This window comes from Rattus norvegicus, chromosome 14 (assembly GCF_021556685.1).
Source record: "Rattus norvegicus strain SHRSP/BbbUtx chromosome 14, alternate assembly SHRSP_T2T, whole genome shotgun sequence".
Taxonomy (NCBI): Eukaryota; Metazoa; Chordata; class Mammalia; order Rodentia; family Muridae; genus Rattus; species Rattus norvegicus.
Window position 1 is genome coordinate 12,972,143 of NC_141547.1, and position 27,858 is coordinate 13,000,000.

A 27,858-nucleotide genomic window follows, 5' to 3' on the forward strand; every position below is an offset into this window, starting at 1 on the left:
GATTTATCAGAGAGGGGAAAAAATGAGAAAACGGGAGTAGTACGCTTTAAAATAAAAGTCTGATAAAATGCTCGCTGAGCTAACTAATGTGAAATACTGCTAACAGCTTGATGAAGTACTTTTCAAAGTGAATAGGAAACTTCGAGAAAACAGGGAGGGCAGGGAGGCACAGTCGTGAGAAGGGGGAGATGTTATTCAGCCTGGGTTCCTATATGCTCATTCATGAACACTTAAAAATGATAACCTTGTTGTCTTTAAGACAAGACTGCAGAACTAAAACACGGGAGAAGGGACACTCAGTTCCTTGGGGAATGATCCCTTCGCCATCCCAAGAAGTGATTCCTACAATAATTTACTGTATACCAAGTTTCCTCAGAGATCAATCTGAATTGTCTAAGCTGGGAAAAAAATCATCAGGAGGAACGTAAAGGAGACCTGTAGGTGCCCATGGTTAGTGAAATGTAACTATCAATTACAGAGAACAAGGAAAGAAAAATGAGGCCAAGTCTAGTGCATAGATGTCTCCATTTTCCCAACACCCTTAGTTTCCAACCCTAGTGCCATCAAATATAACTATGAAAATGCTAAGTCACCAAGTCCCCCCTGGCAAGTTCATGCAAATCATTATTTAAAACAACTCTGTAAGGAGCCATGCACAAATTAAAATCTATACTTACTGGAACATGCTTAATTTCACTCGAATTTGAAGACATCTGAAAAGAAGAAGAAATGTATTTATGATAGCACTAAAAACAACATTAGGCGGATCTGTTTATTTTCCCATTAGGAGATATCCATTCCCACCAAGCTCTGTGCAAGTTTATTAACTTCTTATGAATTAAAAATAAAATCTGTCTGCATCAAACACTAGGAAATCATACCGATCGAGGATGAAGGCATTTTGGAGTTTTTATTCTTGCTTTGTGCTCAAGCACATGGGTTCAATTCCCCTCAATATACATGGAATTCGAGGACAAAGAATCTAAACTTTTAAGTGAAACTCTTGAATTTTTGTGGTACCAGACTGCCATGGAGATCCGTACTTATTTCTAACATTTGGTTTTCCTTAGTTCCGTTTGGTTTAACTTCCGAGAGAGAGAGAGAGAGAGAGAGAGAGAGGGGGGGGGGGGAAGGAGATGGATGAACTAATATTATTAAATGGATCCAAATTCAACAATTATAGGGACGCATTAATTTTCTAAATTCTTAAGACAATGAAGATGACTAAAATATCACCATGAGACAAGTGATAACAACATTCTAAAATTATCAATGTTTTTAACTACAGATATGCCACTGGCTGTCCCAAGAGTTTTGCATCTATCATCTTAATGCCCAGAAGGAAAGTACTGTTTTCATCTGAACTAAATAAGTAGGGACCTTGTTCAAGATCTCAGCATAGGAGGGATTCAAAATGATAGCCTGCCTTGTTGACTTAAATCACTCTCTTAGAATAGACAGAAGCTCTGGCAGGTTGACAGAGGTGATTGAGTCCTGTTAGCTTAGATTGAGACCAGTCACAACACAGACTCTCAATTGTTATAACCCTATTCCGATTGGTCAGCGAAGCTACAGTACTTATGATCAATGATCATAGGTTAAAGAACATGATAAATCTGTCAACATCCCAAAATCCCATGAGAAGTATGGGCTTTAAAACTAGAGCAGGGCTGGAGAGAGAGAGTTCGGTTGGCAAAGTGTTTCCCGAATAAGTACAAAGCCTTGAGCTGGAGCCCCAGTTCCCACATTTAAAAAGCAGGGTATAGCATGCACTTGTAGTCCTAGCACTTTGTACAGAGACAAGCAGATTCCTGGAGCTCACTGGCCAGCCAACATATTCATTTGGTGAACTTCAGACCAATGAGAAACCTTTTCTCAAAACAAAACAACAAAACAAAACAAAAACCAAGGTCAGTGTCCTCTGAAGAGTGACACCCAAGGTTTACTTCTGGCCCCAGATGCATGTGCCTCGGTGTGTGTGTGTGTGTGTGTGTGTGTGTGTGTGTGTGTGAGAGAGAGAGAGAGAGAGAGAGAGAGAGAGAGAGAGAGAGAGAGAGCATCTACATACTTACGCACACATTTGAGGAGGGCATTTGGGAGTTGATCCTGGAACCTAACTCAGGTTGTCAGGTTTGCAAGGTGGGTTTACTTCTACCCACTGAACCATCCTACTTGCCTCAAATGCTGCTGTTCTTATCTGTAAAGCGACTCTAGGGAGTGGGCATTATTGACTACTTCCTTTTTAACCCAAGGTTTAACCTTCCTAATGTTACAAGCTTTTAATACAGTTCCTCATTGCTACTTGATAACTGTAAATTTGCTACTGTTGTATATCATAGTGTAAATATCTGATTTGGAGGATAGCTGATATTTGACCCCAATGGGATTGCGACCCACCCGTTGAGAACCACTGACCTACACAATTAAAACAACTCCTAAGGAGACCCACAGTTTGATTCTGTCTAAGTTAAATTATGGCTGCCGGGCCCTCAGCTCCCTGGCACTTCCCGTCCACCAGAAGTAAAGAACCTGGCTCCTAGACTACTACTCACCCTCCTCTTCCCTTTGTTCCAGCCTCTGCCACTCTTGTAATTTCCTGAACGTGTCACATAAGCACCTGCCTCAGTGCCTTTGTTTTTGTGGTCTCTCTTCCAGGTCTATCCCCAGATAGTCACGGTTCCCTCACTTCCACCCAACTCTGATTAGATTTCCTGCATGAAAGACTTACCAATCATCTTATCAAGAAGAAACCTCCACTACAGCTCAATGACACAAGTGTTCATCAGCACACCGTGTGTGTGTGTGTGTGTGTGTGTGTGTGTGTGTGTGTGTGTGTGTATTGGTCTGTGTCTTGTCTATCTGCTTTCTCACACTATCAATGTCTTCAACCAGTAGCAGGCTCTACTTGAAGCTTTCTGTCTGCCTAACTCCAGCCATAGCCCATTCTTGTGCAAGAATAATAGTTTGCTAGAAAAAAAAATGGGGGTTGGGGATTTAGCTCAGTGGTAGAGCACTTGCCTACAAGCGCAAGGCCCTGGGTTCGGTCCTCAGCTCAAAAAAAAAAAAAATGAATGGGTCTAAAAAAGGGTAATAAAGATCTCCTTATTAGGTTAATTTTGATCTATTAATTTTAATAGTGTTTTGTTATTAACGTGATACTCACAATCTCTGCCTTCTCTTCATAAACACAATAATCATTCCTCGAAATGCATTCTGGGCAGCATTTTCCCTCTAAGTGAACTAATTCTTCACCCTGTAAGGATAAGAGTTGCAGTGGTACACATCAAATTAACATCTCCAGGTAGCAGTGCTAAACTGAGAAGCAGCTGGGTTCCTGACTGGAATGAGAAGCTCCACACACTCTAGGCTTCAACCCATTGCTTATGTGTGCACCCCACCCCCACAATCCATCTCCACCCACAGCCATACCCAACACCCACCCTAGCTGGCTCCCTCTGGGATGTCTCCTCATAATTCCGGTGTATTCTCCAAGTGCTTTTCCTCTCATATTCTGATGATGCGTGCACGCGCTCTGCTCTCGCCACCCCATAATTACCTACCTACCCATGACTAGAAACCGTAGTCATGGCAATGTCATAGTACAGCAAAGACAAGTGACAGGAAAGGCTCACACTATCTCAGATTTGTACAGTCAGAACCTGCAACCTTAGTGGCAACAATAGCATGCAAATCAAGCTAGTATTTGAATATCAAGTCAGAGGAATCCTTTTATGCAGAAAAGTAATTTTTGTTCACCATTCGGAAACTCTCAGTGTTAGCCAACTTGCCGCTAACTTCCTTTTTAATTATAGGAGGAAGAAGAGAACTGCCACATTTTGAAGACAGATGTTTGCCTACAGAGTCTTTCCGTTTTGATAATTTCAACTTAATTTTTATTTCAAAATAATGAATGCTGGGTGTTCAAAAAATATCTAAATAATTCTCCATAGATTAGAAAGTTTAAATTCCACTGTAGCTCCCACATTATAGGGAATATACTACTAAATCACAAATTCTGCTTGCAATTTTCTTTATATAAACAATGATATATGATACTTGCAGGGTGCAGAGTGCTCTTCAAAGCACTATCTACTTTCTAAAGACTCATTTAGTTTCTGGTGAACAATATGTTTCTTTAAATATTTAATATCCAACATGGGGACTCTATATTATATTTCAAAGTATAGGAACCATATTAAATGGAAACAGCGCTCTAAAATTAAATACATATTAAACAATGATAGTTTATGTTTAAAACTCTATATCAAAGAAAATAGTTTGTAAAAAGCATTTCTTGTCTTTGGGTGGTAGCATTAAGAATGGATTTTTAGGCTCTCTTCTAGAGTCTTCAAGATCTTCTAAATGGAATATACGTTTCCTTTTCAGTGAAGAAGAACACACGTTTCTAAAACAAACACAAAACTGTAGGCAGGACTATAACACTGGACAGTCCCTAAAAGTTATTTCAAAAAAAGGAAGCCACATGGATTGCTGTCCATCAAAATTCACACCAGTCAGAGGCCGACCAACAGCCGTGGGTGCTACAGGGATCAGGCGTATTTACATATAAATTGTTTTGCAGAAACAAAGAATCAGACGCAGTGAAGGCATCACTGAGAATCAGATTGAAATTTGCTTTCAAAGCATATAAAAGGGGTTTATATGTGTGTAATCTAAGTTGCTTAAAACAATATTTCGAAGCAAGACAGAGCGTGTGCTTCTATTAAATAGAGAAGGCATGGCAGAGGGTTGCTGGAGAGCTCCCACAGCCCACAGAGAGGGGAGGGTGGCTGTTCTGAGCCTTCACACAGAGCAGCAAATACTGAGAAGCCCTGTTCCCAGGGAGCTAGGATTCAGCTTGGGTGAGGTAAGGAGGTCTAAACAGCTTTACTATTTATAGAAGCCTGGCTGTCCCCAAACACTTCAGCTTATTGCTGCGGGGAACACGCCAACTAGCATTGGACTTTGGCTTTGAATAGAACTAAATTGTGAAACAAACTCATTCATTCCATTCTTCAGTGCGTTCTCAATATCAAACATGTGCTGCACCTTCTCTGCTGAACCTATTTAATATCCAACTTAATAACCTTAGGGCTAACCGAACCCCCAGGGAACAATGACTCTGGAAGTCAATTGAATGCCCATAGCACAGGATGGCCTCTTTAGAGGTAGTTATCCTCCCGGTAAGCAGTCATCCCTCTTCAGTGCTACAGGCCATTCCTCCCAGCACAGTACATCTCAGGAGTAAATATTAGGGCCATTTAAGAGGAAAGAAATAATGTGACAACTTCATCTGAATTTATGGTCAAAGACATTATAACACCCGGAAATATGAAATCATTCATATTGTGCTATTCTACCACTGGTCATTTTATGTCTCAGTGTTGAGGGATTTTATTGAATACATCAAAGACAAAGATCACACCATTTTCTCCTAAAAAACAAACAAACAAACAAACAAACAAAAAACAAAACAAAACAAAACAAAACAAAACAAACAAACAAAAAAAACCACCCTGCACATTGATTTCAAGGCAATCCAGAACATTGGTGCTGATTCAATAATGGCAGTGGGGCACATGTGTGATTTTTGTCACCAGTAGAAACTGAGATCTCTATAGTTTTGTGTAGATGCATGGCACTAATACCTAATACACCCTTGGTCTCCAAGATTAGGAGTCAAATAGCCTTGAAAGTTTCAAGAGATGCTCTAAGAGCAGGGTGGAACTGACTGGGAGCCCCAGCAGTGCACTTCCCAGCTCCCACACAGGCCTTCCCCTCAGGAGCTCTGAAGGCATTTAATTCCTATTTCCATAATCCTTGGTGCTCCTGGGGACCTCCATGGACAATCATTTCTGGCTTCCCACAAATCCCAGGAACTCCCAAGATCATGGTATGCTTTTCCATTGTTTTATCACCAGCGACACAAGCAAAGCAGAAATTAAGAAGCTATTGGGATAACCAGGCTTTAACAAGGTCATTAACCAAAGCAGAATTGTGTTATCTAAAAAAAGGTGAAGAGTATTTTATTTTTCTCCTTAAGATCCCATTTTGGTTAAAATTTCACTACTGGCAGTAATTCCAGCTCAGATCTACTAAATGACACAAAATTGGAATGTGTGGAGACACTCTAGAAGAAATTAAACATCTGCAGAAACAGACCCTGGTCTCCAGAACCTCAATCCTTAGAGGCAACGGTGGAGAGCATGATAGGCTAATGGAGCATCGGAAAACCGCTTAGGGAGCACGGCACTCTCAACTCCAGCAGCCACTCCTCTCAAGTACACACAGAGAGCCTAGCTAATACCACCAGGGTTAGATGATACTCTGCATCAAGTGGGCCAGTAGACACATAGAAGGATGCTACCAGAGGGGACAGTAGGTTATGCGACTTTCCTCAAGGGAGGCTGAGAGTAGGTGGTTGAGAAGCCCAGCCGGCCAGGACCACCTCACGTTATTTTTCACAAACCTTGGATATTCAACAAGTTAAACCTTGGAGTATAACCCAACATCATCAGATATGGAGGCAAGGAAGCTCCGCCCCAGACAGCAAGAGAAGGAAAAGGCAGGCCCTCATTGAATTTCTTGTCATCTCTTTCCAAGCATTCTGACTCCCCTCACGTAAGAAGAAAGAAAAAAAATTGAAAGGCATGGGGGTGGTGAAAAAAATCTAAGGGAAGGCAAGACCGTCTCTGTGTAAGTATGTGTCAACTCTGCCAAGACCTAGATGTGGGAGGCTAAACGAAAAATATCAATGCTATGAATGACAGTCTTGTCTGAAAGCTTGCTACCCTTGGGGCTCAGTGCTGGAAGTGGCAGAGAGAAACCAGAAAGGAAAAAGCCTCTGCTGACCCCTATGCCTTAGATCTCCGTAGAGTCTCTGTATCCTCAAGTTCAAAACCCTGAGGGAAACTGGAGAGGCGGATGGGAGTGGCCAGAGGAGGAGAAAACTTTTAAAGCAATTCTTTTTAAAGTCATGGGTCGAAATTAAGTTCAAAGGGGGGGGGGAGTAATTTCCCTAAAATATACAGCTAGAAATTCTGCAGATAGCAGAAATTCACAGAGGCCAGCAGAGTGAATTGTCTATGAGGTCCCCCTTGCTCTGTGTGTGTGTGTGTGTGTGTGTGTGTGTGTGTGTGTGTGTGTGTGTGTGTGTGTGTGTGTGTGTGTGTGTGTGTGTGTTACTTTCCCAGTTCACAGGAGGGCTCACAGGTGTCTTTTCTACTAGATGCAGCCAGTGTGATTGCAGAAAGAGCCAGGCAGGCCCCAGACACACCTGCAGACCACCGCTGCAAGGCCAGAGCAAACAGGCCAGTCCACTACCAACGAGGGCCAGCTGCACATGATAGGCTAATGCCCTCCATTCTGTCCTTCCCTTTATGCGTCTGGCTGAGTCCTTCTAATCTGAACAGATGCAGTGATAGCTAAAGGCTCTGGGGAGTGTTCCAAGCTAGTCTGAACAGACAGTGACATTCACTTCCTATCCCTGCATCTCCGTGCTAAGAGACCCCTGGAAATGTGAGCGATCCGCCTGTCCTTCTCTCTGCTGCCAGGAAGGAGGGAGCATCCACCATCTGCTGGGAGGAGCTGCCACAAGGCAAGTGCAAATGCCTTTACTTCTTACCGGGGCACAGGCCACCTTGGCACACTCTCCTGTCTGGCAGGTCACTTGGCCCTGGTCACACACGCAGAACTCACAGGCCGAGCCCTTCCACATTTCATCCTGGTACCGCAGGACCCCACCGGATGAGCAACTTCTGACAGGAGACACACATTCCTCACAGCACTGCCCGTGATGCCGGGCTTTGCTCTGACCCTGGAAAAACAGAGAATGGTGAGGGAAGGGCAGTCCTAGGAGACAATGGGAGCATCACAGTCAACAAGTGGTGGAGAGACACAGTACACTGGCCATGTGTAACGCAACCACTCCCGGCCGAGGGGGAGGCAGTTCTCCACCTCAGCTCACCCGCTGGGAGGCAGGCCCTTTGTATCTTTATACAATATTCCTTCCACGTTCTCTGAAGCTTTGGATTCTATCAAAGGACACGAGAGACTAAAATGCATTTCGTAAACGAATCAAGCTTAGAAGAGTGAATCACGTGCTTTCAAATACCTTTGCACATCTCAGTGGCGGGCAGGCCTGTTTGTGGCACCTGACCTGTCCCTGGTCACACATACACAGGGTGCAGGCATCTTCTTTCCACTGTTCGCCATGCTGAGAGAAAGAGAGGAAGAAAGAGGGCATCACATCAAATGCCGCACGCATCAAACAGAGCTCAGACGCATACTTTCCCATTACATTTTCCCATGCCGCAGCACTGAACATATTTCTGAGAAGCAAAGTTACTTATGCAAAAACAGCCTCTAAAAGAAAAAGATAATGAATTTTCAAATATATTTGCATCTGGATTACATGGATGTAATCTGATGATAGTCCCTATATCAAGCATTGAGACCACCTGGGATTGCTGAGGTGAACTGGAAGACCCTATTGGTTGATTCCTTTGTGGACATTCTTTAGGTCTTTTCGCCAGGAGCTTCTCTGGCACCTAGGGTATAGGAATTTTCCCAGGTTTACTCAAATATTGGAGGTCAGAGAAATTACTCTCCAACCAAGTCTTTCTTTCACCAGCCAGCAGCAATGCATACGTGAACGTGGGCTTTCTGGCAATAAAAAGTCATCCACCAGACATCAGGGAGACACAGTTAAGGCAAACCCCCAATGTGAAGGTAACACCCAGACCTGAACTGATCTCTCCTACAGATCCCTCCCTATGGCGGCATCTCGTTTTCTCAAACAAATATTATCATTTTGGTTACTTTTACTGGGGCTTTTCTGGTACTTGCAACCAAACAGATTCAAACATTTTCACAGCCTACCTCTTGAAGGGAAAAGGCAACCTACTACAAATCTGTCCAATAAAAATATCAAATGAGACCACTGTGCCAAACGGGACGTATACAGCACAGACAAGTGTTTCACACTGGTGGAGAAATGTCTCAGTGATTCAGAGCACTGACTGCTCTCGTGGAAGACCTGGGTTTGGGTCCCAGCATTCAAATAGGAGATCACAGCTACTTGTAACTCCAGTTCCAGGGATCCATTGCTCTTCAGGGCTTCAAAAACATCGGATATGCACATAGTGCATTCAGACAGACACATAAAGGTTCACATACAGAAACACACACACACACACACACACACACACACACACACACAAATCTTAACTGAAAGATTCTTTTCCAACTAGTTATTTCATTTGGATTTTAAGGCAACCACCTAGAATTAGTGAGACTCTGATCCCAGAGTCCCCGCTGACTGCCATCATCCCAATTTCTTAGAGTGGTGAGTAAGAGTGAAAATAAGCTGGGTTTATTTTGCATATGTTTTCTGCTTCAGAATGATATGACTGTTGTTTATATCATATATATGATATGTAGCTCTATATATGTATCATATATACCATATATGATATATAAGTACATGTGTATCATATATATGACATTGTTATAGCTCATATATGATATATCATTATATCATATATAATATATAGTTATATCATATATTACATATATATTATACACACACACACACACACACACACACACACACACATATAACTTGAACACCCCCCAGGACAGAGCATTTATTCATTCACTCAATTTGCTGAGGTCCCATTCATTTTATACCTGTCACAGTGTAGGCATGGTTGTGTGACTGTTTCAATAGTATCACTCAGTTTACAGCTTTCTCCACTGTCAGTTTCTCAATGACCTGAGCTGTCTACTCTGCCATCCCTGTGTTTCTTCCCAGTGTATAGGGCGAAGCTGTCCCCAAATATCAGTGCATAAAACCCAATAAAAGGACCAGCCATCCCCTGATCCTTGAAACTCAGCATAAACAGTCAGTGAGCAATCATTTCCCCCTCCTCCCCAGTGTGCGTGTGAACGGTAAGTTTTCCCAAGGTTTGTGAACTAGGTTTGGCGTGCCAGCACATTCTTTCGTATTTATAATCCCTTTCAGCTTAATTTTTTTCATAAAGGCTTTTCATGTACTGAAGAGGAAAAAAAAAAGCCATTTGTGTACTGAGTTACTAATCCTGGCAACGGGTCCCATGTGAGGGTTGGGGGTTCCGTGGTTGGGAGGCATGGGATAGAAGTGTGAAGAACGTGTATCAGGACACCCACGTGCAGCAGGCGGCAGTTACCTCGTACACTTGGCCAGCTGTCGAGCAGGACCGCGAGGAGCACTGAGAGCAGCATTTTCCAGGGACCCGGACGACGATTTCATCCTTGACACCCAGAGAGGGGACAATCCATCAAATGAAATTATTAATCCACATCAGTAGGAAAATCTAACTCACAGTCATCTGAGCCACATGCAGGACAGCAAATCCTGCCATTGAGCATTCATTTATGTAAGCCAGGGAGGGCTCTGGTAAGGAGCAGTCTCCCCAAGGTTGGTGTGAACCTTAGAAAGTGGATGCATGTCTTGCCTTCTACTAAAACCATCAAAGACCGGTAACTATAAAAATAAAACAATACATGTGTTCACCAAGCATATCCTGTGTCCTGTCCATGACTCTCTGAGGTAGGTGGCCTTATTCTTGCCTTTAATGAGAGTACTAACAATAGACAGGTTTGTAACTTGCCTAAGGTTATATGGCTGACTGCTCATGTTAAATGATTGAAATAAAACTCCAAAGCCCTAATCATATGAACAATTAAGAATATGTGTACTTCTCCTGACTCACATTTAAACTCGAAGGCAAAGGTTTCCCCTTCCTAGGTCAGCTGTTGCACTATGCATCTGTATTTTGATTTAAGCCATGTTTATATACATGTTAGAGACATCCTTAACACAAGCAAGAGTCAGTCATCTTTTAGAGATCTGAGAACAGGCACTGTGGAGAAATGTGTCAGAGATCCTACATCTGGATTTTCCTACAATTGCCTTTTCTCTTCGTCTTCATCTCTACCACTACAACCAGTACCCCAGAAAAGTCAGGTCCGCATCTCTGTTGTCATAGCAACAGTATCTTCCTAGATGACACAGCGTCAGCTTCCCATCTATCCCATAGCCCTCTTCAATATCTGGAGGGAGGATCATTTAGAAGGGAGAGAAGGAGAAAACCAACTAAGTTGCCTTGACTAAGAGAAATGGTAGTTACTACATAGAAGTCAGAACCTTCCAAAACAGCCACCCTACTTTCTCTTATGAGAAGGAGAAACATGTTTTACTCTCATAGTTACTCTGGTTTTCCTTCTGCAAGAATAAGAAAGCCAGGATACCTGAGATGGACGGGACAGGAGTTCTATGCTATCAACGTTTCATAGAAAGTGTCAGTAATGCACCTCCATAATCATTTGGCACAGGTATGCATTGCTATTCACGTTTCTATACTACTATCTGATAGGCTTGTTGCAAATGCCTAAACCACTGGAACCAAAACAGCAGCTGTTTTGGTTGTTTGTTTGTTTGTTTGTTTGTTTTGTTTCATGGAGATTGTTTTCTTATTTAATACATAGAGTATTATGGCCATTGATGTTCAACAGAATATGTGAAAACTGGATAGGCACTGAAAGAACTGAGCCTTTCTTGACTTCAGAATTCCTCAAAGAAATTTCAGTTGACAAAGTGAAGTAGACACATGCATCATCACACTGCCCTGTAACTTTACTATAGTGAACAGCTAAATGAATGAAGCCGTGCTTGTTCTTGTCCCGAGTAGGCAGACGCAGTGTTAAGTCTTCTGTCAAGACTTATTATCCTGTGTGTGTGTGTGTGCGTGCATAAGTATGTGCACATGTATGTGGTGAATCACCACAGAGGCTAGAATTGGACTTTCCATCCCCTGGAGCTACATGGGTGCTGAGAAGCAAACTTAGGTCATCTCCAAAAGCAAGAAGCGTTCTTAACCACGAAACCATCTCCTGAGTCCCATCAGTCGATCTTAACCAACATGGGATAAACATGACCACTACAAATACTAACATTATACTTTCAGATACTCCATTCAAATGCATGATCCAACTTGTACTAACATAGTACAGTATGGACTATGAACCATGCTCATCTTACCACCTATTTTTAAAATAAAGTTTTATAGGATTATGGACACACACCCATATACCTATATATATTATCTGTCCTCTTTATGCTATGATGGCGGAGATCAATAGCCATTTTTACTGTACAGCACACAAAGATGAAACTACTCAATCCCTTCTCAGAAAGATGTGTGCCCTAGATCTAATATAATATCTTCCATAACTGCAAAAATCCAGTACTAGAAAATATGGTGAATGAGATTATATTTGGGGAGGTAGAGTTACCAGGAAGACTATATTGGATTATGGTTGCCCTTAAATAAAGACTTTTGTGATAATGAAGTTTACAGTGCATCGTGTTTGAGAGCTCTTGACATAATACCTATCTATCACAGTTCATTGGAGAATATCAGAGCAATGATGCCACAAATAAAGTAGAAGTGACAGCCATCTTCCCGTCATTGCCAGGAATTTACTGACAATAAGACACTGTGTGACCTTTTCTTACAAATAAGAGTCATCATCTCCTCCAAACCCCCAGCCTTTCTGGATCTGAGCTTGGTCCTCATAAACTGCTATGTGAGGCGGGCAGGATGGCGATCCCAGAATCTCAGTCTTTCATATCTTTCACTCTACACCTAATCAGAGCCCATAAGAGTAGCAACACGACATAATCTGGAGGGTTGTTAAGGGGATCATAGAAAGTGATTAGGAAGCTGGGTGGCTAAATGTTAAAGCCCCAGTCAAAGAAACAGAAAAGGCCCTTGGGACAACAGGGCAAACCAGAGGCAATAGTTTGCTTTCTTGTGTTGAGAATGTGAGTGGACCAGGCAGCGGAAATGGGAAAGATCCTATCTCGGCACAACACAGCCACACCAATGAAGCAGATCAGAGTCCTGAGCACCTGGCCACACACCCACGGGGGCAGAGTGGAGGGTAGGCCACTATCGTGGCATCCTTCAGTCAGTAAATAAGGCAAGACTTCTCTTGAGCAAGGATGAGGAAAGGGTGTGGGGAGCAAATGCAGAACAACAGGTGATGTGAAAGGGAAATAGCTCCTACTCACTCTGAAGCCAAAGCTGTTAGTAAGAGCTGAGCACTCTGTAAGACAACCAAAGGGGAACCATGGAAATGTATTAAGTGTTAAATGACTCGGCAGCATTCCTAGGGAGAAAAGACCCAAAGAAACAAACTCCAGTGATTTCTCTTTCCTCTTTGTTTCTTTTTTTCTATTTACTTTTCCTTGCTTTGCCCCTGGGCTTCCTGTGTACTGAGAATGATCCCTATGACTGAACTATGCCTCCTACAGTAGGTCTGATGAAGCAAGCGTTGGTGGGGACAGTGTAAGGAAGCAGAGAGTGTAGTCTAAAGGTTATGAAAAAGAGAGCAAATTAGGTCTGCTTCTTTGTTCTCTCATCTCTGCAACCTTCAGTCCTGGAAAGGGTAAACATCGACTTAAGAAGTTCTCCTCAAAGCTGAAGAAAGAGACCAAGTAATAAATGAGAGAATGACTGAGAGAAAGTAGAGCAATCTATGAGTCATAAATATTTCTATAGAAAGAAAAATTGAAATAGAAATGATTCACTAACACCAAGCTAGAAAAACAAAATCCAAGTAGGAAAGGGCTCTATATTGAAAGTGAAAGAGAAGATACCACACGTGTGAGGCTTCCTTCAGATTGACTATAGTCAGCCATCTTGGTTATTTCCACCAGCCTGCCTACCAGATGAACCTGGCACAGATCCCAAGCCCTGTTAGAAAACATCATTCAATTCGTCAAGCATGTGTGCTGACCACTGCTATCTAAATACATTGCTAGATTTCAAGAAAGGCTACACACATTCTGATATGGCCCGTGATCATTTAGGTTCACAAGCAAATGACTCCGTCCTGTCTCAGAATGTAGGAATACACCTGCCTTGCTGAAATCCACAATACGTTCAAAATCCTCAGTGAACTCCATTTTGTGTGATCATGAATCTGCCTCTCTATTTTCAATTGCCCAGAGCCTTGTATCTTTGGCAGACAGCTCTCATACATGCAGAATGTGTTTTTACAAACTGTATTTCACCTAGAAATGTCCTGGAAGATGTTTGCATTATAAGGGTTTTAAAACATTCTACAAGAATATATCATGGTAACACTAGCTGTAAATTACAGAAGGGAAATGGGGCACCTTACAAGAGAACTAGAAAACATACATCACCTTGGTCCTCGGGTGAGAGGAGAGGGGATATTGAAGTAAGAGATGGTTCCCCTAACACCCGTTCTCAAACGAAGTCCCAAACATGAGATCAGAAGATGGTTATGGACACATTTAGGAAAAGCGAAGCACAAGAAAAAGGATTTTATGCCTTGCCACAAGGGTCAAAGCAAGAGAGAACACAGAGCTTAGGCAACTCTGTGACACTGTAACCCCAAATCCAGTGGACGTGAGTCTACAGCCCTCTAAGTTCTAGACTCCAAATTGTCTCTTACGTAGTAAACAAGAAAATAATTCTCAAGTATGTGAAAACTCAGACAGCATACAAATAACCTCTCTTGAAAAAACCACCCAAATAAGAAGTTTAAATGCCTTAGATTAATCAATAGTGTAAGAAGTTGGTGGGATTCGAGGCTCAGAGATGGGGCCTTTGCTTCATATACCTGAGACCCTGGCTTAGATAGCATCCCTGCAGCCCACTAACTGGTTAAATATCAGCAGGAATACGTCTCATCAAACTGCAAAGATCATTTTACTGAGTGAGGATACAGGGGATGGGTCATGTGATGCAGTTGACAAGGTATCTGCACAAAAGGTGAGCCATCCAGTTTGGAATCATGATTTCATCAACGGAATGACTACTCCTCATTTGAACACAAAGAACCAAGACTCCTCTGATCACTACGGATAATCACGACCTTTTAGAAGGAGCTCATGAGCGCCAAACAAGCGTGAATCTCCTCTGTCATCAGGATTGGAAGAAATTCGCAAAGAAAGAATCGGGGCATCGGGGATTATTTTCATTCTGCTTCCTGCCCTTTCCAAGCTTCCCTTAATTAGTGGAAATAACTCCTCTTATAATTAAAACAAGAGAAAACAAATGAAAAGATAAATCTCCTAAATAATTGAATGACTTAAGATGGGTTCAAATGTTCTGGAGCGCAGCTTTGGAAAACAGATTTCTGGTGGCAAGGTTGCATTTTTTTTTATTACATTTCGTGAACAAATGCATACAAGACACACCTGATCACACCTGATCACACCTGATCACACCTGCTTATCTTAGCAGCTACTGATCCTCTAATCAGGACTGATGCTTTGAAGCAGTGATATAGAACAGCTTGAAGTAAGAAATGCTGGCTGTGATAGCTAGGACAAGTTACTTGCCCTCACCACACCTCTGCTTTCTTGAATACAAAATGAAGAAGGTAAAGAACTGGTACATAGTAAACACCTGAAAAGTGGTGGTGGTGGTGAAGGAGGTGGTGGTTGTGGTGAAGGAGGTGGTAGTTGTGGTGAAGGAGGTGGTGGTGGTAGTGAAGGAGGTGGTGGTGGTGGTGTTGGTGAAGGAGGTGGTGGAGGTGGTGGAGGTGGTGGTGAAGAAGGTGGTGGTGGTGGTGGTGGTGGTGGTGTTGGTGAAGGAGGTGGTGGTGGTGTGGTATCAGCAGCTTCGAGGGTATTGGTGGGATTAGGTATTACATCAAGAACAGCAGTTCTATGGGACTCCTCTATATCACTGCAGCAGCTAATACTTCAGAGATATTAAATGGCTCTAAGTGATCTGAGATAGATAGATAGATAGATAGATAGATAGATAGATAGATAGATAGATAGATGATGATAGATAGATAGATAGATAGATAGATAGATAGATAGATAGATAGGCAGGCAAAAAATGACTTAAGGATACAAAAGAGGCTGAGATCACTTACTATCAATTAGTCCTCAGGTATCATACTTAACTTCACCTTTTTACATTGATGCAAACAATGAGGGAATACTACGAATGAAGCAGACCTATATGTGCTCTCTTTTTAACGTAAGAAATGGTATTTCAATGGTTCCAGAGACTGAACTTCAAATGCAGGGTGACTATTTTACAATTTAAAGCAGAAGATTCTCAATGAATCTCCATTTCTCCACCTCCTTCATTGTAGTGGTAGGAAATTGTGAAGCTACCCACACTATACAGAGAGAACAAACTGTTGTATGAGTTAACATGCTCTAGCACTACCCAACAGGATAGCGGTGAAGCAGTGTCCCATACAATTCCACCAAGACACTCCCTTGTGAGCTAGGACAAGGTGTGGTGATGAACTGAGAGCAGAGGCAGGAGCGCAGAAGTTGGCATAGTTTGGGCAATGCAATCCAGTCTTTCAATTAGATACATTTCCCTTGACTTGGCATTAAGCATTTCATGGCTAATTGGCTTTTGTCTGTCTTTAAAAATATTGCCCAATCGTCACAATATGTCATGTTATTGATTTTGTTTTATTTGACAAGAAGTACTACTCTCTAGCAACCAAATCTGGGTTTGCAGCTTTTTCTTGGATCAAAAATGAAACTGTTTTTCCACTGGAGGCAAAACTCCTCTCACAGTTATCTGTCAACTTTCACAGCACATCCTTGGGAGCCTCTGGAAGAGGAGAAAACTATAAAACATTGCCTATGCTACAGATACTTGCAATGTATTCTTTCTTCCAGATGTGTGCGAACTGCCTAACAATTTGAAAATGGGATCAGTGTTAGAGGAAGAGGATCCCACTATCCTGAATACCCTCCGAGGAAACACTTGGAGAGTTTGAATCATTGTCCTATAAGAATCAAATTGTGTACATCTGCACAATCGTGTTCAAAGACATGTCTGTGTCTTTAAAAAGTAGACTACATGTATACATGAAAGAAAAGTATGAAACCTCATCTCTTTCCTGAGTTTGGCAGATGTTTAGTCTGACATTTTGTTGGGGGAAACATCTGCATTTCAAGCTGGAGGCTCCCTTATGTGTAGCCCTAAGGCTTAATCTCATTGTGCAACAATTTGCCTAAATGGTGGGTAATTAGACCTATCTGTATCTTCTAAGGAAAGAAGAAGAAGATAAAAAAAGAAGACATCTTTGAGGTTGTCTCTGAAAATGTAAGGAAAATGAAACAGCCCTGGCTTAAAGGTTCTAGTGTTTTCTGAGGTGGGGGCCTAACAATACCTCAAAACAAAACAAAACAAAACAAAATAAAAAAAAACCAAAAACAAACAAACAAACAAAAAACAAAACAAAACAAAAAAACTCTGGAAATTCTTCAGCAGTCGGCTCCCTGTGAAAAGTCTACCTTGGCGTTGTCTTCCTTACCTGGTTACAAAATAGAGGTTGACACTGGGCTGTAAAGCACTGAGTGAGCCCATTTCTGCATACACACTTGGCACAGTGGCTCAGTGGCCAATCCTCTCCATCTTGAAACACGTGGCCATCATCGGAACAGGGTTCTGAAAGGACAACGGCATAGGGTTAGGGGAAGTTATGCATGTGTGGGTCTTAGGCTCAGGACCACTGCAGAGGTGATGAGGAACGCTGATGGCCTTGGATTTCATGCTCTGCTGTTGTTACATTGCCACTTCCAGTGAAGGTGGTTGGGTTATGCAGCCTCAGTCCACGCATGATGCCATGTCCTGCTGGCTTCCCAAGTTCTCAGCTGCCCTGCCCTCCGCCCCCAGTCCCTTTCACCTCATTAGGAAACTGGTTCTTGGAGGGTTTGTTCATGTGTTCTATGTGCCATGACCCAGTGGAAATTATAGGGAGCCTGGAAGTGTCTCCTCTCATCCTTTGAGTATTCTGACCCATGGGAGCATATAGAAAATACAGAATTCTTCACCTACAGAGAAAGCATAGATGCAAAGGTAGAGCTCTCTTTACTTTTTGAACAGGAAATGTATGTATTCCAGGTAGGGAGCGGCTCCTATAGGATGCACCTAATCCTTCAAGAGATTCCTAATCTCTTGAAGCGAAAGGCCTTTAATATGTCTTTTGCACAAAGGACCAATGAAAAATGCCTAATAGCTAAGAGTGAGCCCCAGAAACAGGGGCAGCACGGGCAGGCTTGGCTGCTTGTGGATTTTCACATTGAGGGTGAGTTTGCTCAAAGCAGTTGACCGTGCTCATATCGGCTGGCTGGTGAGTTCTGAAATGCATAAGGCAAACATTCTACTTCCATGATTTCATGGGCATGCTTTTAAATCTGCGGTATCTCCAGAGCAAAGCTCTGTAGAGGTGGAGTAACTATGGATTGGAAAGAAACCAGGGCGACAGTTTTCAAAGGGGAAAGATGAGAGTATGGGTTCCAATTGACATGAATAAAGAAGTATTCTAATCAGTAGATGTAAGCAGAGAGCATGATGGGATCCTCAAAATTCCTACCTCTAATAAAGTCCATACTATTAGCTGTCAAATTGCAACAGGGCCTGTGTCTCTAAAATATAATGAGAGGGATGCATTTGGTTCAAAGAACAAGTCTAGAAGCATGTTTGTAGCTTGGTGAGAGAAAGCCAGGCACCTTAGCTTATAGCAGGAGTAATCTGTTCAGTGAGGTTGCAGAAAGAGACCCACCCCATACCCTGCCACAGCTGTGCTTGTCTTAGGGAAAGACATTAATTACATCATCTCAAAAACCAACAGACAGATTGGCAGTAACAATACTACACAGAGAACAGGTCGGGTCCTTCTGTCTATCAAGGGAGAAAGGGTGATCTTGGCCTCATGAAGTCAAACCAAAGAACTGTTTCCTTGCTCCTTCGTGTCTCAGATGATGGAGTTTAGAGGGATTCAACTGGCCAAGGCAAAATGTACAAATAAGAGACAACAGACTCTCACGTTTTCAATGCGACCTTTGCTGTGGTCACACCTTGGTTCAAATAGGAAGGGACTCCAGAATCTTTGATCCATACTGAACAAGGAAGACGAGAGTGGAGGTGCCATTGTTACTTCAAAAGCAGAGAAGTTCCTTACCCACCAGCCCATACTTACTCCCAGTGCCCACACAGATAGGGCAGCAGTGTCCTTCAGCAAGGAATTCTAGCTCCTGTGGTCCACATGATAATGGGGTGCATTGTTGGTGCGAGCATCTCACCTCTCCATAGGTGCAAGAGCACAAAGTACATGGACCTGAGGCCCACTCTGTGCCATGCTATAAGTCAAATAAAAATAAAATGGTTAGCTCTACACCCCAGACTTCTGACAGCTCAACAGAAACAAACCTTCTCTTGTACAGCATGAGAGCTTAGAAAAGATGGCAAAGGATTGAATTGGCAAGGTTTTACTGGAGATTGTAGTCTACTGGAGACCAATTTAAGGATTTATCTATCTCCTTTTGAATACCTCTGTTATGATTTGCACACGTTCTGCCCAGGGAGCGTCACTCTTAGAAGGTGTGTCCCTGTTTAAGCAGGTGTGGTCTTGTTGGAATGGGTGTGTCACTGTGGTTGTGGGCTTTAAGATCTTCGTCCTAGCTGCCTGGGAGCAAGTATCTACTACAAGCCTTCAAATAAAGATGTAGAACTCTCAGTTTCTCTTGCACCGTGTCTGCTTGAATGCTGTCATGTTCTCGCCTTGATGATAATGGACTGAACCTCTGAACCTGTAAGTCAGCCCCAATGAAATGCTGTCTTTTATAAGACTTGCATTGGTCATGGTGCCTATTCACAGCAGTAAAGCTCTAATTAATACAACCTTCAAGATTTTCTTTAAAAGTTTCAGAAAGATGGGAGAAGAAGGCAGATGACTCTAACGCCATCGTCCTAGTTTCTTTTCCCACTGTCATGATACTCCGAGCAAAGCAACCTATTGTGGTTCACAGGTCAAGTTGCAGATTTACAGAAAGGGAGTCAAGGTGGGAGTAGCACGGAGCAGTTAGTTATATCAGCAAATGCACAGTCAGGAAGCAGAGGGGACAATGTAGGCCATTGCTTAGTCTTATTAGCATAGTCCAGGACCCCAACCAGTGAACAGTGTCACTCACAGCTGGTAAGTGTTCCCGCCACCATTAATGCAACCAAGGTAAGACGCTACAGTCATGCCCGGACACCTGTCTCTTACTTAAGTCTAGACAGTCAAGTTGTCAATTGATACTATCACATCTATCATTTAAAAGAAAAAATATGAATCCCAAAGTAAAATGAATACAACCACACCTTCAGGGTTCTTCACAATAGTTCAATCATATATTTTGAGGTGAATGTTCATGATGCTGTTTATGTCGGACTGGAACTCCTTGGGTTAAGTAATCCTCTTGCCTCAATCTCCCGAGCAGCAGGGAATGCAAGAGTATGCCACCATGCATAGTCTATCAAGTTACTCCTTTATATGGGAGGCACTGGGTGGGGACCGACCCCAAGATCTTTCTAATGCAAAGCACATACTCAACTGACACTTAGCTAAGACCCTGGTCTCGGATTCTCTCCCTTCCAATACCCCTCATTGGATCTGCTTCCTTTTTTAACTTGCAATCCTGATTCGTCTACATATTCTCATTCATATTCATAACTAAATTCTCATTCTCATTCTCTCTCTCTCTCTCTCCCCCCGACCCCTGCATACTGACACATACACACCCACTGATCTCACATTCTTAGGAATTATGTAGAAGGGCCATAGTCCCCTACTCTATCTAGTTCATCCACAACTGTAGAGCAAAAAAGATGACCCCAGGAAAGCTATTCATCCACATATACAAAACCTTTTAACCTGCTTTATGCTGGGTTATCACAATCTCCATGTTTGGGAAAGTAACAAAAGTCTCTAAATAAATCATCCTCAGATGTGATGCCAAATGAACCAGCATGTCAACATCTGTGTGTGTGTGTGTGTGTGTGTGTGTGTGTGTGTGTGTGTGTGTCCTGATTAGAGAAATAGCTGCCCCAGCACTCAGTCTCAGAATAATCAAATGCTGTACCTACCAAGGTTCATAGTGAAACTAGTTTGATGAATACTTTCCTAAATACTGGACCCTGTTCCCGTTTGCCTCCTTTAAAGCTCGCCATGATGGGTGTGCTTCAACACACATCACATATGGGTTCTTACCAAAGTATCACACATCCTACACATCCAGTCACCAAAACATAACCTAGGGATTCCACCTAGAAGTTGTAAAAGCAATTCTCTTGCGTTTTCAAACTGGCATCTAAAATAGTTTTCCATCTAAGACACAAAGGAGCCTTATCTTACCTGAACAAGTCAGTTCTCCATTACTGTGCAAGCCTGCCAAGTCTATTATTATGGAATTAGGAAGATTCTGCTATTTCTGTAACAACCTTAGTACCAGGTAGTCAGAGTGACCCAGTGATCTGAGTCTCAGCTTACTCTAATACTACTCTCTCCTGCAGACAGACTCCCAGAGATTACAAGAGGGCAGTTGTACACACTTGAGTTGTACACACAAGTGCTGTGGTTGAGCCAAGCATTTCCCGCACTAGCGTGCATACTTTCAGGTTCTCAGGTCCTTTTTACCTGGGGAACGGGGTTCAGTCAACCTTGCTTCCTGGTGTGTAAAAACGAAATGATATAATCGTGTTATGTCACTAGGAGCTTTAGAAAGGTTCAGAAGGTACCATGTTGAAGAGGCAGCTAGAGCCCATGTGGGCACACAACTGGGACTCACAATGGATATAGCAATGGTTGACAAAGCCTACAGCAGAGAGGTAATGGGTAAATGTCACACAGACGACATATCCTTTCACATGTGAGCAAACATGATTCCGGGATCTTATGTGCTGTATGGGTGGTGATGGCTATTCTAATTAGCTTAACAGTGACGTCACTTCACAGTGTACATGCACATCAACTCCTCACAGATAGATTCCAGTCTTGCTTGTCTGCTAAACCTTTCAAACACCTTATAAATAAAAGAAGGTGCTTACTCCTCCCCTCCCCTTCCACAACAAGCCCATGGGTTTTGTCTGCTTCTTTTGTTTACTATGTTTGTTTGGTTTTGCTTGGTTGTTTGGTAGGCTGGCTATTTTTTAAGAGAAGCTTGTCCCTGCTAATTTAACTTTTAAAAAGTTATCTGAAGAAAATAATCAACGACATGCAAAAGGGCTTCACTTTATGGATTCCACCTTGTTCTTTGTAGTGAAAGTGCAACTGTTTTTTGTTTTTTTGTTTTTTTTTTTTTGTGAAAAATATAAAACCACCCACACGGTCACCAACAGAGAATAATGTTCTCCAAGAGTGCTCCTGGAAAGTAGTTATAGCATTATTGTAGAAAGGGGGAGATATAAAGTGTGCATTCGACATAGTTTCCTCCTATGTGAAAACACTTTTGAATGTCTTATCTGTCTACCAACCAACCTGCTCATCTGCCTCCCTCATTTGCCTCCCTCCAATGACAGAAAATGACAGTCAAGAGACTGTTAACAGTGGTTTCAGGACACTGGAGTTACTCATAGATTTTATTTTTGCTTGTGTATTTTTTTATTGTCCAATTGTTCACCCATAGAACACTGTGACTTTTATCATAACAAAGCAAGTTACTATTTGAAATATCGAATGAATCACCTAATGTAAGTCAAATCTGAATACTATATAAAACAACTTGAAGTGAGAGACTTTACTTTGTTAAAAGAAAGCTAAACCTCGCATCCTGGTACTAACCAAGTTCTACCTTGCTTTGTTTCTGAGATCAGATGAAATTGGGCATACACAGGGTCTTATGGCCATAGACAAAAGGCCATATTTCTAAGTGTCTAGACATTTCAGTTTACTAAAACGAGACCTTGCGTTTTGTTAAAAAAAAAAAAAAAAGTCACTGACTTGTTTCTAAAACATCTGAAATCATACCACCTTTCAGACACAGACCACAAAAATTAACTGTAATAACAGCCTGTCAATCACCAAGGTTTCTCATTTGTAAAATGAAAGGGCTGGGTTAGTAAAGCTCTTCAGTACCTTCGGGCCCTGTGATCATTTGAATCTATCATCTCATTCAGGAGACATGAAATTAAGCAGTGGCTTCTCCCTTCATAAAATCTTGAGAATTATAAGAATATCAAAGATCATTCAGGACGGAGACTCCGTTGTTGCATGCCAAAGCCGCACACCTATCTCCTGCAGGTGATCTGAAGTGCACAGGGTAAGGGAGGAGAATTAATCCCTCATCTCCTGAGAGGATGATCCCTGAATACCCGCCTCCATTTTTATCTTCTGCCTCTATCCCGGAACAAGTGTCTCCTCCTTCCCCAGAGTACTCTGAGGATTGACTGGCAATGCATGCAAAACATTCAGCCTAAAGATCAATGGGTCCGGCACATGCCAAATGTTATTTATATCTATATCAATAATTTCACAGGGTTCTCCATACCCATTTACAAATGCATTCTTTTTAATAAACACCGTGGCAGCAAAGAGAGCTATGTAAAATCAAGGAGTAACACATGCCATCAGGCAATGCTCCCACAAGAACCAGCTTTTGCTGCGCCATTTTAACCTCATTAATACCCTTTGAAAACATGAGAATTTTGGCACCTAGCAATAGCAAATCCTACAGACAACGTCTTAGATATACTCTTCTGTGCAGTCAACTAACAATTTAGTGAGTGTTGACAGAAGTCCAAAGGATAGATATGGTCATAAAGTATCTGCCTGGCTTGCTGACAGAACAGAAAGAATACTTTTTTTTCGTCACATAATTTGCTCCTGTTACAAGGTTATAATTTCAGAATACTAAATATCTCAAGAGTCCTCAGTGGATTTTTAGAATCGCACCCTCTACTTTGAGTAGAACAAGGCTAGATCATTTCTTCTGGCGTGTACATTAATTTAGCTTTCTTTTGCCCTCTTGGGAAGGGATTTAAGGACGCTCCCTATGCTTCTCTTTGCGCAGTAGGATTCACAGGAGCCATTGCCTCCTGATGCTTTCTGTCTTGGGTGAATCTTCATGTGCTCTCTTCTTCAACTCAAGTTGTTATGCTTTGGGATTAAATGAGTGAGGAAGAGAAAAGGAGATTAATGGTGTTTTCCCCTCCTCCTTATGAGCCAACCACACAGGGACAAGAAAACAATTATTCACACACCTCCTCGGAAAACACATTTGAGGCTTGTGCCCTGACTGGTTGGCAAGGTTGGCAGGATCCCAAGGAGAATGTATAGAGATCTCACAGGAGAGGTTAGAGATAAAATCGTCTCCCCTAGTTCTGCCTATAACAATCTATATTACAACGCACTGCTAAACAACCTGGAGGCAGCCAAGGGGCTCCAGCATTTTCCTAACTTAAGGAAAGGTCTTTAGGCTTGTGGTGGCTTGCTGAGTGAGAGTTGTATATGTTATTGACTCCTGCAGACAGAGGCATCCTTTCTTAGGCCTTTGCTTTCCACTGTGGGGTACCTACCCCATGGCCCTGAACTTAGCTTTGTGTTGACTTCTCTGAGCTTGAACCGTGGTTACATGGTTACCCTCAAGCCCGTACTAAATCTCTCAGCAGGCCCAAGCTTCCACTTTGGACCACAAGAGTGGAGACCTAAAACACCGGGCTAATTTACAGCCGCCAGGAAAATCACCGTAACCAGCCCTCTGAGATGCCAGCCAGCAGCCAGAGAGAGGCTTACTAAAGTGAAAACTGCTTCTTAAATAAGCTAAAAGGAAAGGGAGAGGTGGGGTTGGGGGACTGAGAGCCAGGGAAAACTCTAGCAATGTGAATGACAAGGCCAGGCTCAGAGAATAGCAGATGTCACCTTCTCAGGAAAAGTCAGTAATACTGGACTTGGAAGAAAAACCTAGAGGTTGTGGTGAGGTTTGGGGGTAAGAAGACAAAAGTCGTAATCACTATAACTTGTGGTGAACTTTGATTTTATCACCACTTTAAAAAAATCAATCTCCAGGTCTATTTGAAGAAGGAGACTATGGAAAATTTCCCAGCCAAGCCACAGTTCTCAAAATGCAACCCTTTTTGAAGTTACACCAAGTACCACCAATAGAAGGATAGCATTTTCTGAGGGGATACGATTTGAAAGGACAGACAGGAAACCCGGCATGAACACGTTCCTAGCCACTGTAGAGCTTTCAACATTTTTGCAGCAAGAATGAGCTTCAAGGGGGCAGAGGGAAGGGCAAATTAAAAGGCACAGGGGACCTAACCCACAAGAGACCTGTGGCTTAGAAATGCCCGGCCACCCACAACAGGGACTGCATATGCCTGAAATAAGGACACTGAAAAGAAGAAGAACGCATTGAGTAACAGCCTGAGTTTTCTACCCATCGATATCTGCTGACCTTCGGAGAAGGCTCAGTGCCAAGTTCTAGGTTAATTTAGCAGGCCAGATGACTATGAAGATATTCAAATGGTTATTAATGTCCTCAGACAAGTTAAAATATAAGACTGTACTTGTGTACAAATGTCATACAAGCAAACAGATGGTGCCCATTGAATGACCCATGCTGAATTGCAAAGATAAGCCCTGTGAGGGTGCTCTTAAATAACGTTGACATCTATCAACTCCTATCACTGGTACCAAGCCTTTCCCATGTATCTGGCTTTCTCTCTCCCAGCCAAGATCCTGATTTTATTTTGACTACTAGTATTCCCCATGCTTCTAGCATGCAGCACGGAATTTAGCCAACTAGAACAACACACCTGTTCTAATCATGAGGAAGTGGCATTAATCTTATCACCAGTCATCCCCGCAGGACCCTCACTTCACAGGGATCATGTGAGGCAGTTCAGGGTGACACCCCCTTACAGGATATACTGGCTCCGGTGACACATATTGACAGGTGGGGTCAAGACCTTTGCAGGGCAGATCCTGCTTCGGTGTCTTTCAGCAAGACATTGTACAGAACGGAAGGAGCTGTTTCCTACTGTTACTAGGAGACAGTGGGCCAGGTAAGAGGATCTGGTCCGTGGGGACATGAGCATTGTACTCAGTGAGTGTTAAGTGCATTCACTGAATAGGGCCTGAGAGTGGGTTTATCAAATCCTGCTAACCCACGCTCCCTCCTGAATAGGCAGCGATGCTAACTCCAGGGACATTTTGTATCAGGTGGTAGATGAGCATTAACGCAAAGAGCCTTTGTTTCTTCTCTGCGTGCAACTTTGCCTTGTAGGACAGGCTAATGTTTTAGCAAGGGTAGAAAGGGATGATTTTCATAATTTCTACTATAGATCTCACAACAATATAAATCTGTATTTAATGTAGCATTTAGTATCTACAATTAAGCCTGTAGGCTCTAGGAAATACAGTCTAAGGAGTAAAAAGTAAATCTTTGGGACAGATTATCAGGACTTTGGTTCTTGATGGAGGAAAGTAAAGGATAATAATCTAAGAAAAGTTTGCCCGCACCTGCAGACATTCCTAGTGGTCAAGACTGAAGATTGTTCCTCCCCTCTAGTGAGGAAAGGCCAGGGAAGGCACTGGACTCCCTAAATTCCTCGGAGGGCCCCAAACAAGATCTCTAAGGTCAATGCCTTGAAACTGAAAAATCTTTATCCAAAGGGAAACATCCCTGAACTGTGTGAGTCAAAAGGCAAAATGCTCAGCTAGATCATGTCAGTTGATAACAAGTAACACAACACGGGCAAGTGGTTCAAGCTCTTTGCAACTTGTTTTCAACTTTGACATGGGAGTAGCCCCATCAGCCCTGCTCACGAGCTCAGAGCGATTAAAATTTATCAAGGAAAACTCATGTGTAATCAATATACAAAAGGAAGGTGGTGGGTACTGTTATTATTCAACACCAGAAGGTCTTCGACATCAACATTCTCAGCCTACTCTTTATGCAGCCACAAACTCAATGTACAAATATTTATGTAGAGCTTATGGAATAAATAGCGTGTTTTCCATCTTGTTCAAAAAAAAAAAGCACCCACAGAAAGCCAGAGGCGTCTCCTACCTCTGTAGTCAGACTATGCAAAGAAAACCAAAGCAAGCCTCTCACCCTTTAGCAGCCCAGATTTAACATTAGGCCTTCTGTCAATGACCCACAAATACACCCTGAGCCTTAGGATGGAGACCACTTACCTCATGGATTTTTCCCTCATGGTGACAAGAGCCTGGAGTCCTGGGTGCACACTGTGGGCAGCACTGGTTGGGGGCGATCCACAGTACTTCTCCCTGGATATTTAACAGCAGTTCAGTAGGAAATCGCAGCAGCAAACACCAGTTCATTAGACCCCCTGGCCTCTGAGGCTCCCTAATCCTCCTGAGTTTCCACAGGTAACATTGACAAGGTAAATAAACCCACACAAAGGATTCCCTGTCAAGAGGTTGTTTTGCAAAGTCCTTTCTTTGAAAGGAAAAAAAAAAAACACCAAAAAACAATCCTCTGTGTCTTTTCACATGTAAAGGTAATGGGCTGGCGAATTGTTTCCACAAGAAACTCTTCTCATAAGGAAAGCAGATGGAGTGAGAAAGGGGCTAACTGTTGTTTGCCTGTCTTGGAAAAAGAAAGCACTCAGGGGCCTGAAACTGTTCCAGAGCAAGATCTTGAGCTCTGCTGCAAGCACTAATACAGGAAGGAAACAGGAGTTGAGGTCCTGTGGGTTCTGGTTCACTTCTGGGAACCAAAGAGGAGCAGAGATTGAACGACAAGGTTTGGACAGGAGGTAGCACCCTGGTAGGAACACTGACTGATCCACCAGGGGAAGTGAGCAGGGTTCCTATCCGCCCATGAAGAGCTGTGCTTGAGGCTTCCAAAAGAAGATAACACAGAATCCATATTTCCTGCAAATTAATAATGCATCTGGCACCGTGAAGAATCTGCTTCCTACTTACCACAAAAATAGGGGCTAAGGATGTAGCTCTGTGGTAGAGCACAAGTGGTAAACATGGGCTGAGTTCTGACCCCAAGGA

At 42.6% G+C, this 27,858-nt stretch overlaps 1 protein-coding gene across 1 annotated transcript in view; it reads right to left on the reverse strand.

Annotated features, from left to right (window-relative positions):
• Positions 1-27,858, reverse strand: part of Fras1 (Fraser extracellular matrix complex subunit 1) — a 408,507-nt gene that overhangs the window by 219,618 nt on the left and 161,031 nt on the right. Inside the window, 8 exon segments of the mRNA NM_001415086.2 lie at positions 678-713; positions 3,164-3,253; positions 7,625-7,816; positions 8,114-8,215; positions 10,209-10,292; positions 17,380-17,513; positions 19,048-19,207; positions 27,028-27,120. Coding sequence (NP_001402015.1) covers positions 678-713; positions 3,164-3,253; positions 7,625-7,816; positions 8,114-8,215; positions 10,209-10,292; positions 17,380-17,513; positions 19,048-19,207; positions 27,028-27,120 — 891 coding nt within the window.